This window comes from Coregonus lavaretus, assembly GCF_964263955.1.
Source record: "Coregonus lavaretus genome assembly, chromosome: 6".
In the NCBI taxonomy this organism is placed as follows: Eukaryota; Metazoa; Chordata; class Actinopteri; order Salmoniformes; family Salmonidae; genus Coregonus; species Coregonus lavaretus.
Window position 1 is genome coordinate 59,906,753 of NC_139993.1, and position 14,058 is coordinate 59,920,810.

Consider the following 14,058-nt stretch of genomic DNA (forward strand, 5'->3'; position numbering starts at 1 on the left):
GAGTAGGAGGGATGAGAGGAGGAGGGATGAGAGGAGGAGGGATGAGAGGAGGAGGGATGAGAGGAGGAGGGATGAGAGGAGGAGGGATGAGAGGAGGAGGGATGAGAGGGAGGAGGGGTGAGGAGGGAGGAGGGGTGAGAGGGAGGAGGGGTGAGAGGGAGGAGGGGAGAGGAGGGAGGAGGGGTGAGAGGGAGGAGGGGTGAGAGGGAGGAGGGGTGAGAGGGAGGAGGGGTGAGAGGGAGGAGGGGTGAGAGGAGGAGGGGGTGAGAGGGAGGAGGGGTGAGAGGAGGAGGGTGAGAGGGAGGAGGGGTGAAGGAGGAGGAGGGTGAGAGGGAGGGGTGAGAGGGAGGAGGGGTGAGAGGGAGGAGGGGTGGAGGAGGAGGAGGGAGAGGGAGGAGGGATGAGAGGGAGGAGGGTGAGAGGGAGGAGGGAGTGAGGAGGGAGGAGGGGTGAGAGGGAGGAGGGATGAGAGGAGGAGGGATGAGAGGAGAGAAGGGGGAGAGACGCAAGTGGGTAGGCTATAGTAAGGAAGAGGGGGAGTGAATAGATAAAGGGTGAGAAAAAAAGAAAAGAGAGGAAAACCTCAGTCTCATAGACAGTCATCACTCAACACACATCTACACTCTGATGAGAGCTAACGTCTTTCAGGCACACTTTTCCTTTAGGTTAATGTAGTTACTACAGACAGACGTATAGTTATTATTATTATAGTTATAGTTTATTATTATTTACTTACTTTGCCGATAAGAAAAGGCACTGTCTCAGTCTGACCAGTTTTCAACATTTTGGAGACGTTGTACGACGCAGTCCCAAGTTTCTCGTCCATCACGTAATTGGCGTCCATTAACGTTATCTGATTGAGTAGTACAGCACCAACAAACAAGCTTCAGGCAACTAGCTTCAAGCTTCAGGCAACTAGCTTCAAGCTTCAGGCAATCACTGTACTGTACTGTACTTTTACGGCTTGGACTGGGCCTGACATAAAATGAGTTACATTTGACTGTTTTGATTTTACTATACTTTTTGTTCACCTCTAGAAGGTTCTCCTGGTTTGGGTCTAGTATGAAGTCAAAGGTTTCGTTCCATTCAGGGTTGATGTCGTTGTCTATGTGGCACGTTCGTTTCCTGCTCTCGGGGGAAGTTGGGATGAACAGCTCCACATAGGGGTCAGGAGTGTCCACTGCAGACACAAACACACAAATGTATGTGTTACATACAGTGCATTGCAAAGGTATTCATCCCCCTTGGCATTTTTCCTATTTTGTTGCATTACAACCTGTAATTTAAATGGATTTTTATTTGGATTTCATTTAATGGACATGCACAAAATAGTGCAAATTGGTGAAGTGAAATGAAAAAAATAACTTGTTTCAAAAAATTCAAAAAAATAAATAACGGAAAAGTGGTGCGTGCATATTTATTCACCCCCTTTGCTATGAAGCCCCTAAATAAGATTTGGTGCAACCAATTACCTTCAGATGTCACATAATTAGTTAAATAAAGTCCACCTGTGTGCAATCTAACTGTCACATGATCTCAGTATATATACACCTGTTCTGAAAGGCCCCAGAGTCTGCAACACCACTAAGCAAGGGGCACCACCAAGCAAGCTGCACCATGAAGACCAAGGAGCTCTCCAAACAGGTCAGGGACAAAGTTGTGGAGAAGTACAGATCAGGGTTGTGTTATGAAAAAATATCCAACACTTATATCCATCCCACGGAGCACCATTAAATCCATTGTTAAAAAATTGAAAGAATATGGCACCACAACAAACCTGCCAAGAGAGGGCCACCCACCAAAACTCACGGACCAGGCAAGGAGGGCAGTAATCAGAGAGGCAACAAAGAGACCAAAGATAACCCCGAAGGAGCTACAAAGCTCCACAGCGGAGATGGGAGTATCTGTCCATAGGACCACTTTAAGCCGTACACTCCACAGAGCTGGGCTTTACGGAAGAGTGGCCAGAAAAAAGCCATTGCTTAAAGAAAATATTAAGCAAACACGTTTGGTGTTAGCCAAAAGCCATGTGGGAGACTCCCCAAACATATGGAAGAAGGTACTCTGGTCAGATGAGACTAAAATTGAGCTTTTTGGCCATAATGGAAAAACGCTATGTCTGCCGCAAACCCAGCACCTCTCATCACCCCGAGAACACCATCCCCATAGTGAAGTATGGTGGTGGCAGCATCATGCTGTGGGGATGTTTTTCATCGGCAGGGACTGGGAAACTGGTCAGAATTGAAGGAATGATGGATGGCGCTAAATACAGGGAAATTCTTGAGTGAAACCTGTTTCAGTCTTCCAGAGATTTGAGACTGGGACGGCGGTTCACCTTCCAGTAGGACAATGACCCTAAGCATACTGCTAAAGCAACACTGGAGTGGTTTAAGGGGAAACATTGAAATGCCCAGACCTCAATCCAATTGAGAATCTGTGGTATGACTTAAAGATTGCTGTACACCAGCGGAACCCATCCAACTTGAAGGAGCTGGAGTAGTTTTGCCTTGAAGAATGGGCAAAAATCCCAGTGGCTAGATGTGCCCAGCTTATAGAGACATACCCCAAGAGACTTGCAGCTGTAATTGCTGCAAAAGGTGGCTCTACAATGTATTGACTTTGGGGGGGTGAATAATTATGCACGCTCAAGTTCTGTTTTTTGTCTTATTTCTTGTTTGTTTAACAAACAACAACAAAAATGGCATCTTCAAAGTGGTAGGCATGTTGTGTAAATCAAATGATACAAACCCCCAAAAAATCCATTTTAATTCCAGGTTGTAATGCAACAAAATAGGAAAAATGCCAAGGGGGGTGAATACTTTCGCAAGCCACTGTATAAATGTACATTGAGTGATATAAACATACATATAAATACATAGATGACAATACAATGTTAAGACTTTAACAATATCGCTATTACTTGGCAGCATTCCATTTCACGACAAAACATTAATTCTTAGTTTTTACAGAAATGACAACTCCCTGTGGTGTGTTTTTTATGTTGGAGAATTCGTGATTGTTAATGTGTGAACTAGGAGCATGTGGAAGAACAGGTGTTGTCAGACTCACACAGGTCACCCAGTGCTCCCTTCGTGACATTCTCAGCTCGAACCACCTTCACTCTGAACTTGTGAGAGAACTGCTGCTCCACCTGCACAGAAACACCACACGGACACATAACAAGCACAGTCTGTTAGCCAGGACACACTCCTCACAGAAACACCACACAACACATAACAAGCACAGTCTGTTAGCCAGGACACACTCCTCACAGAAACACCACACAACACATAACAAGCACAGTCTGTTAGCCAGGAATCACTCCTCACAGAAACACCACACAACACATAACAAGCACAGTCTGTTAGCCAGGACACACTCCTCACAGAAACACCACACAACACATAACAAGCACAGTCTGTTAGCCAGGACACACTCCTCACAGAAACACCACACAACACATAACAAGCACAGTCTGTTAGCCAGGACACACTCCCTCACAGAAACACCACACAACACATAACAAGCACAGTCTGTTAGCCTGGACACACTCCTCACAGAAACACCACACAACACATAACAAGCACAGTCTGTTAGCCAGGACACACTCCTCACAGAAACACCACACAACACATAACAAGCACAGTCTGTTAGCCTGGACACACTCCTCACAGAAACACCACACAACACATAACAAGCACAGTCTGTTAGCCAGGACACACTCCTCACAGAAACACCACACAACACATAACAAGCACAGTCTGTTAGCCAGGACACACTCCTCACAGAAACACCACACAACACATAACAAGCACAGTCTGTTAGCCAGGACACACTCCTCACAGAAACACCACACAACACATAACAAGCACAGTCTGTTAGCCAGGACACACTCCTCACAGAAACACCACACAACACATAACAAGCACAGTCTGTTAGCCAGGACACACTCCTCACAGAAACACCACACAACACATAACAAGCACAGTCTGTTAGCCAGGACACACTCCTCACAGAAACACCACACAACACACAACAAGCACAGTCTGTTAGCCAGGACACACTCCTCACAGAAACACCACACAACACATAACAAGCACAGTCTGTTAGCCAGGACACACTCCTCACAGAAACACCACACAACACATAACAAGCACAGTCTGTTAGCCAGGACACACTCCTCACAGAAACACCACACAACACATAACAAGCACAGTCTGTTAGCCAGGACACACTCCTCACAGAAACACCACACAACACATAACAAGCACAGTCTGTTAGCCAGGACACACTCCTCACAGAAACACCACACAACACATAACAAGCACAGTCTGTTAGCCAGGACACACTCCTCACAGAAACACCACACAACACATAACAAGCACAGTCTGTTAGCCAGGACACACTCCTCACAGAAACACCACACAACACATAACAAGCACAGTCTGTTAGCCAGGACACCCACACAGCAACATAAATGCACAGTCTGTTAGCCAGCACACTCCTCACAGAAACACCACACAACACATAACAAGCACAGTCTGTTAGCCAGGACACACTCCTCACAGAAACACCACACAACACATAACAAGCACAGTCTGTTAGCCAGGACACACTCCTCACAGAAACACCACACAACACATAACAAGCACAGTCTGTTAGCCAGGACACACTCCTCACAGAAACACCACACAACACATAAAAAGCACAGTCTGTTAGCCAGGACACACTCTTCACAGAAACACCACACAACACATAACAAGCACAGTCTGTTAGCCGGACACACTCCTCACAGAAACACCACACAACACATAACAAGCACAGTCTGTTAGCCAGGACACACTCCTCACAGAAACACCACACAACACATAACAAGCACAGTCTGTTAGCCAGGACACACTCCTCACAGAACACCACACAACACATAACAAGCACAGTCTGTTAGCCAGGACACACTCCTCACAGAAACACCACACAACACATAACAAGCACAGTCTGTTAGCCAGGACACACTCCTCACAGAAACACCACACAACACATAACAAGCACAGTCTGTTAGCCAGGACACACTTCTCACAGAAACACCACACAACACATAACAAGCACAGTCTGTTAGCCAGGACACACTCCTCACAGAAACACCACACAACACATAACAAGCACAGTCTGTTAGCCAGGACACACTCCTCACAGAAACACCACACAACACATAACAAGCACAGTCTGTTAAGCCAGGCAACTCCAGGAAATCACCACACACAACACATAACAAGCACAGTCTGTTAGCCAGGACACACTCCTCACAGAAACACCACACAACACATAACAAGCACAGTCTGTTAGCCAGGACACACTCCTCACAGAAACACCACACAACACATAACAAGCACAGTCTGTTAGCCAGGACACACTCCTCACAGAAACACCACACAACACATAACAAGCACAGTCTGTTAACCAGGACACACTCCTCACAGAAACACCACACAACACATAACAAGCACAGTCTGTTAGCCAGGACACACTACTCACAGAAACACCACACAACACATAACAAGCACAGTCTGTTAGCCAGGACACACTCCTCACAGAAACACCACACAACACATAACAAGCACAGTCTGTTAGCCAGGACACACTCCTCACAGAAACACCACACAACACATAACAAGCAAGGTCTGTTAGCCAGGACACACTCCTCACAGAAACACCACACAACACATAACAAGCACAGTCTGTTAGCCAGGACACACTCCTCACAGAAACACCACACAACACATAAAAGCACAGTCTGTTAGCCAGGACACACTCTTCACAGAAACACCACACAACACATAACAAGCACAGTCTGTTAGCCAGGACACACTCCTCACAGAAACACCACACAACACATAACAAGCACAGTCTGTTAGCCAGGACACACTCCTCACAGAAACACCACACAACACATAACAAGCACAGTCTGTTAGCCAGGACACACTCCTCACAGAAACACCACACAACACATAACAAGCACAGTCTGTTAGCCAGGACACACTCCTCACAGAAACACCACACAACACATAACAAGCACAGTCTGTTAGCCAGGACACACTCCTCACAGAAACACCACACAACACATAACAAGCACAGTCTGTTAGCCAGGACACACTCCTCACAGAAACACCACACAACACATAACAAGCACAGTCTGTTAGCCAGGACACACTCCTCACAGAAACACCACACAACACATAACAAGCACAGTCTGTTAGCCAGGACACACTCCTCACAGAAACACCACACAACACATAACAAGCACAGTCTGTTAGCCAGGACACACTCCTCACAGAAACACCACACAACACATAACAAGCACAGTCTGTTAGCCAGGACACACTCCTCACAGAAACACCACACAACACATAACAAGCACAGTCTGTTAGCCAGGACACACTCCTCACAGAAACACCACACAACACATAACAAGCACAGTCTGTTAGCCAGGACACACTCCTCACAGAAACACCACACAACACATAACAAGCACAGTCTGTTAGCCAGCACACTCCTCACAGAAACACCACACAACACATAACAAGCACAGTCTGTTAGCCAGGACACACTCCTCACAGAAACACCACACAACACATAACAAGCACAGTCTGTTAGCCAGGACACACTCCTCACAGAAACACCACACAACACATAACAAGCACAGTCTGTTAGCCAGGACACACTCCTCACAGAAACACCACACAACACATAACAAGCACAGTCTGTTAACCAGGACACACTCCTCACAGAAACACGACACAACACATAACAAGCACAGTCTGTTAGCCAGGACACACTACTCACAGAAACACCACACAACACATAACAAGCACAGTCTGTTAGCCAGGACACACTCCTCACAGAAACACCACACAACACATAACAAGCACAGTCTGTTAGCCAGGACACACTCCTCACAGAAACACCACACAACACATAACAAGCACAGTCTGTTAGCCAGGACACACTCCTCACAGAACACCACACAACACATAACAAGCACAGTCTGTTAGCCAGGACACACTCCTCACAGAAACACCACACAACACATAAAAAGCACAGTCTGTTAGCCAGGACACACTCTTCACAGAAACACCACACAACACATAACAAGCACAGTCTGTTAGCCAGACACACTCCTCACAGAAACACCACACAACACATAACAAGCACAGTCTGTTAGCCAGGACACACTCCTCACAGAAACACCACACAACACATAACAAGCACAGTCTGTTAGCCAGGACACACTCCTCACAGAAACACCACACAACACATAACAAGCACAGTCTGTTAGCCAGGACACACTCCTCACAGAAACACCACACAATACATAACAAGCACAGTCTGTTAGCCAGGACACACTCCTCACAGAAACACCACACAACACATAACAAGCACAGTCTGTTAGCCAGGACACACTCCTCACAGAAACACCACACAACACATAACACAGCACTCTGTTAGCCAGGACACACTTCTCACAGAAACACCACACAACACATAACAAGCACAGTCTGTTAGCCAGGACACACTCCTCACAGAAACACCACACAACACATAACAAGCACAGTCTGTTAGCCAGGACACACTCCTCACAGAAACACCACACAACACATAACAAGCACAGTCTGTTAGCCAGGACACACTCCTCACAGAAACACCACACAACACATAACAAGCACAGTCTGTTAGCCAGGACACACTCCTCACAGAAACACCACACAACACATAACAAGCACAGTCTGTTAGCCAGGACACACTCCTCACAGAAACACCACACAACACATAACAAGCACAGTCTGTTAGCCAGGACACACTACTCACAGAAACACCACACAACACATAACAAGCACAGTCTGTTAACCAGGACACACTCCTCACAGAAACACCACACAACACATAACAAGCACAGTCTGTTAGCCAGGACACACTACTCACAGAAACACCACACAACACATAACAAGCACAGTCTGTTAGCCAGGACACACTCCTCACAGAAACACCACACAACACATAACAAGCACAGTCTGTTAGCCAGGACACACTCCTCACAGAAACACCACACAACACATAACAAGCACAGTCTGTTAGCCAGGACACACTCCTCACAGAAACACCACACAACACATAACAAGCACAGTCTGTTAGCCAGGACACACTCCTCACAGAAACACCACACAACACATAAAAAGCACAGTCTGTTAGCCAGGACACACTCTTCACAGAAACACCACACAACACATAACAAGCACAGTCTGTTAGCCAGGACACACTCCTCACAGAAACACCACACAACACATAACAAGCACAGTCTGTTAGCCAGGACACACTCCTCACAGAAACACCACACAACACATAACAAGCACAGTCTGTTAGCCAGGACACACTCCTCACAGAAACACCACACAACACATAACAAGCACAGTCTGTTAGCCAGGACACACTCCTCACAGAAACACCACACAACACATAACAAGCACAGTCTGTTAGCCAGGACACACTCCTCACACATGCACAAATCTACCACACTTGAACTCCAACATAGAACTACTTAGGTACAGTGTGTACAATTTCAACTGTGATTTTTGTCCAAACCTGGGCTGAAGATACACTCCTGTGATACAAGAGGTGTCAAAGTGTCACTATGCTAACCTGTGTCTCGTGAGTCCTATCCCTTCTCTTACTATGAACGATTATCAGATCCCTTTCTCTAACTATGGGGCAGACAACTGTCTTTTTGTTGTTTTGTTGTTGTTTTAGGTTAATCTGTCAGACAGTCATTTGTTGACGGAAGGTATGATGATGTCATTGTGTCTTATCACCATTCCCCTGGTAGTGAATCTGCAGATCTGCTAGTCTCCACTACAGAATAACAGTGATTGGTGAGGCTCCGCAGCAGACACAGACAGTGGAATATCTCCAAGTCAAGCCAGCAGGGCACCTTTGTAGTGGGGTAATATTTGATATGTGTATATTATATTTACCTCACATGCGACCCGTGATAAGAATAAGACTATGCAATTAGCCCTTTAAAATGTTTACCTGACTCCATAAAGATTATTAAAATATGCAAGAGACTATTCCCCCTCAGGAGACTGAAAAGATTTGGCATGGGTCCCCAGATCCTCAAAAAGTTATACAGCTGCACCATCGAGAGCATCCTGACTGGTTGCATCACCGCCTGGCATGGCAACTGCTCGGCATCCGACTGTAAGGTGCTACAAGAGGGTATTGCGTACAGCCCAGTACATCACTGGGGCCAAGCTTCCTACCATCCAGGACCTCTATACCTGGCTGTGTCAGAGGAAGGCCCAAAAAATTGTCATAGACTCCAGCCACCACAGTCATAGACTGTTCTCTCTGTTACCGCATGGCAAGCGGTACCGGCGCACCAAGTCTAGGTCCAAAAGGCTTCTTAACAGCTTCTACCCCCAAGCCATAAGACTACTGAACAATTAATAAAATGGCTACCCGGACTATTTGCATTGACTAGCCCAAGTACCTCAATTACCTCGACTAACCTGTACCCCGCACCTTGACTCGGTACCAGTACCCTGTATATAGCCTCGTTATTGTTATTTCATTGTGTAACTTTTTTGACTTTCGTTTATTCAGTAAATATTTTCTTAACTCTTATTTTTCTTAAAACTGCATTGTTGGTTAAGGGCTTGTAAGTAAGCATTTCACGGTAAGGTCTACACCTGTGTTATTCGGCCCATGGGACAAATTAAATTTGATTTGATTTAGTTGAATTACAGTAACAGGCAATCACGAAATGTCTGAGAATGGTATTCCAAATACAAGTGTATTTAATTACTTTGTAAAATGAATGGATACATTATACAAGGCATAAACTTAAGTTACAAAGCATTAACAAGCATTACAAGGCATTATTCAAAGCATGATCAGAGAGAGAGAGTGATGTCACGACCTGAAAGGCCATGCCCCAAGAGTCCCTGGGGTGGAGAGAGAAAGAGAAAGTGTAGGTATCTCACCAGCGCAGGTCAGAAACAAAATAGAAAGAGACAATGAATCTGACCCTTTATAACATCTGACCATGTGTAGATTCATAATATGAGTTGTTGACCAATAGCGTTAATGTTGCGTTAACCTCCAATCAGATGTCAGACCTACAGGAAGTAAAGACAACTGAACCTCTGCTACCCAGAGGTGTGACAAAACGGGGTTGGTGAGATAACACATAGAATGCTGAATTCCTAAGACAACAGAAAGGAAATCATTGCATACAGTTGATAAGAATCATTTCGAGGACTGGGCCACCCTACACCTTTATCCTATCATGATGACTACTAGGCCTACCCCTAGCCCTGACAGCTGTAGTGAGAGCAGAGCTGTAGTGAGAACAGAGCTGCCCACGTATCTAATGTTGATAGATTGAGATAAAACAAAGATAAGGTTTTCTACTGAAGTAATACTGCTTTGCCAGAAACACTATGCGGTCCAATATAGTCTTATCTAGGGTAGTGGGTTCCTTCTCATTACTGGAACAGATGACTCACTGGCCTTAAAGTGAAGTTGTGAGAAGCTGTTTGTTACACTACCAAAATACCAAGTAAATGTATGCAAAACATGCAGTACAGTAAATACCAAAGAATTTGAATGCAACCGTACACGTGTGGACTTACAATAATGTACTGGTAGGGGTCTATGGAAGACATGGTTTGCTGCTGTGAGAGTTGGTGTCAGCTAGGAAGAGAGTCTCTGTCCAGTCTCCAGATGTGTCCTTGAACTTTAAGAAGATCTTCCAGGGACACTGGGTAGCAGTTACAGACTGAGGACACACAGAGCATCGTAATGTAAGGGATGGTGTGGAAAGACAGATATGACATACGGTAACTTGTGGCAGAGTTAGTGAAACAATAGCTTTGCTTGACAGTTGTTTACTGGACAAGTCCAATGACACATTGATGGTGAGTGAAACAGTTTGAAACAGTGATGATGTAAAATACAAAAAATGCATTGAAATAACTGGTTAGCAGCTACTGCAGTGAGTCTAGGACCAGGGAGAGGGGGTGTGCTAAAGCCATGGGACTGAGATAGGCCTGTGTGTGTGTGTGTGTGTGTGTGTGGGTGTGGGTGTGGGTGTGTGTGTGTGTGTGTGTGTGTGTGCGTGTATGTGTGTGTGTGCGTGCATGCGTGCATGTGTGTGTGCGTGCGTGCGTGTGTGAGAGAGATAGAGAGAGGCCTATGTGACTCAACAAAGTGACAGATGCTACCACAGCCTAATAATTTGTGTGTGTGTGTGTGTGTGTGTCTCTGTCTGTGTGTATTACTGTAGACCACAAGCCCAGTGTGGCTACAAGGCTCTCCCCTCAGTTGTTCAATAAAGCGTAGCATTTCTGTGAGGAGTTAATGCACGTAGTGTGGGTGTGTGTTTGCAGTGCTGGGCACGTAGTTTGAATGGATGGTCCAAGTTCTAAATGAGCCCGTTCGGGCTGTGACGTGGTGACCTGCATGTCTTCCATATTTCTGAACGATCCATCCACAAAGCAATAAGAGCTGAGGTGGTTTGGACAGGAACACAGACAGCAGGGCCTGACGTCCTGACACCACTGAGTGGGATGTTGGTTCTTTAAGTGCCAGGGACATTAAAGAAAGCGGTGCCAATGTGCTTAATTATCTGGTCTCATCATTAAATTAGCACAAAATGAGAATAATTGTTATTCATTCAAAAGTCAATTCAGTGACTGAATTGTGATGTTCCTAAACGCCATGGACTTAGGCATACCTGTAATCAACAGGCTTAATTGCCATGATATTGTAATATGCCATGTTGTAACACTTGTGTTACACAATATAAATGCTCTGACTGCATCAAATTAATGTAATAACAAAAGAGAAGGAAAAATAATAACATTTTACACGGCAAGACACAGCAATGAAAACAAATGGTGCACCAATCAACAATATTCTTAATAACCTACATTTGCCAAATATTTTCAGTGGAATTGATAAATCGATGATGACTTGCATAATGTCTTTCAAATGAGAGTTTAACATGCGCAAGTGTTAAAAACCAAAATATCTTACTTGCTGATTTAGTCTACCCTACTCTTGTAGAAGTTAACAAAATCATTTATAAATTATAATAATATATTTCCAGTTCTGATCGACTTTCCACTTACGGAAAGATAATCAAGTCAATACGCTGACTCGACACACCACCGCGCACAGCAATCTCGCAAAGCGCAGTCTCCAAATGATTAAATAGGCTAAGCCAACATACAGAACAGGCTTTACGTGTTTGTACTGTAACAAACATGCAACACAGAGGAATGCCAGTTATTTGTCCACCTACCTTGAGAACAGTATCAGCTCATAAATCCTAGAAAATATGTCATCACTGGCAGAAGTATGGCTCCACTGTATACGGTATACGAGGAGCCCGAGGAGGTGCTAAACACTGCCTCTCGAAAAACGTACACACCTCTTAGCGGAACTCAACTTTAATCTTTGGTAATTTAGAAAGTCAGAATCGAAACCTGAATTGTGGCGCATGGGTTGTATCAGAGACATTGCTCGCTAACGTGACTTATCTGACCTCAAATGCTTCTCATGAGAGTAGGTTGAATTGCAGAAAATCCCCCATAGAGAAGTATGATGCAACCTGCGGATGTTTCAATTTATTTTCTACTGAGCCATTTACCTTATCTTCGTATTCTTATATTTTATTATTTATTATTCTTGTTGCATTGTCGAGAAGGAACCTGCAAGTAAGCATTTAGTTGGACGGTGTATACCATGTGTATCCCGTACATACGACTAATACAATAAGAATTGTGAAATTTTGGTATGTACGCAACGCTTCCAGTTTGGTTCTGCCAGCAGCACAAACGATGCCGTCATATTTGTATGGTAATGTTAAACCTTCAGATTAAAAGCCCGCATTTCATAACTTTGCAATGTCGATGACTCATTCAAAATATATTACATTTTAGTCAATTGCTGTTTTATTGTGCTTATAACTAAATGCAAAAATAAATTAGAGAAAACAATGTGAAATATTAATGTTTTTTTGTTTTTTTTTAAGACCTATATTAATAAAATACAATGTCGACTGGTATGTTCACATTATTGGGTTGTAAAATAAGTATTCTTTATGCCGAGGTAAAAGTGGGTTTGACAATAGTCTACTCAGTAGTGTCTCTTCTAACCACTGCCAATACATTTCTTCTGTTCTGCCTGCGGCTATGGAACCCTGACCTGTTTCACATGATGTGCTACCTTGTCCAAGACCTGCTGTTTCGACTCTCTCTCTCTCCCTCTCTTTCTCTCTCTCTCTCTCTGTCCCGGACCTGCTGTCTCGACCTCTGAATGCAAAGCTATGAAAAGCCAACTGACATTTACTCCTGAGGTGTTGAACTGCTTTACCCTATAACCACTGTGGTTATTATTTCACCCTGCTGGCCATCTTTGAACATCTTGAAGAACAATCTGGCTTTTATGACCATGTACTCTTATAAGTTTCAAGTTTCAAAGTTTATTCGCCATGTGCACAGGATACAACATTTGTAAAACAGTACAATGAAAATCTGACCTTGAGAACTCTTTCCAACAATGCAGTGATAATAATAATGATAGAAAATAAAAGTAAGAATAAAAACCACACAAGAACCACCCAGCACAGCCAGAAGAGGACTGGCCACCCCTCAGAGCCTTGTTCCTCTCTACCCAGCACAGCCAGAAGAGGACTGGCCACCCCTCGGAGCCTGGTTCCTCTCTACCCAGCATAGCCAGAAGAGGACTGGCCACCCCTCGAAGCCTGGTTCCTCTCTACCCAGCACAGCCAGAAGAGGACTGGCCCCCCCTCGGAGCCTTCCCATGTAATGTAAACACCACCCCCCCCCCCCCCCCCCCCCCCCCCCCCCGCATCCCTAAAAAAAAATGTGCAGACCACCGGCCAGCATCAACCAGCAAACAACCAGCAAACAACCAGTCATTGCGTGACCTCGCGTGGAGATATTTTACTTACAGTGATCATACAAAGAAAAAGCCATA

At 44.8% G+C, this 14,058-nt stretch overlaps 1 protein-coding gene across 1 annotated transcript in view; it reads right to left on the reverse strand.

Moving 5' to 3' along the window:
* pla2g4ab (phospholipase A2, group IVAb (cytosolic, calcium-dependent)) overlaps positions 1-12,857 on the reverse strand; it is a 66,665-nt gene extending 53,808 nt beyond the window's left edge. The window contains exons 1-2 of the mRNA XM_084164053.1: positions 12,359-12,857; positions 10,686-10,831 (exon numbers count right to left, since the gene is read on the reverse strand). Of these exons, the coding sequence (XP_084020179.1) occupies positions 10,686-10,718 (33 nt within the window). The 5' untranslated portion in view covers positions 10,719-10,831; positions 12,359-12,857. The remainder of the gene's footprint in view (positions 1-10,685; positions 10,832-12,358) is intronic.
* Positions 12,858-14,058: the final 1,201 nt, after the last annotated feature.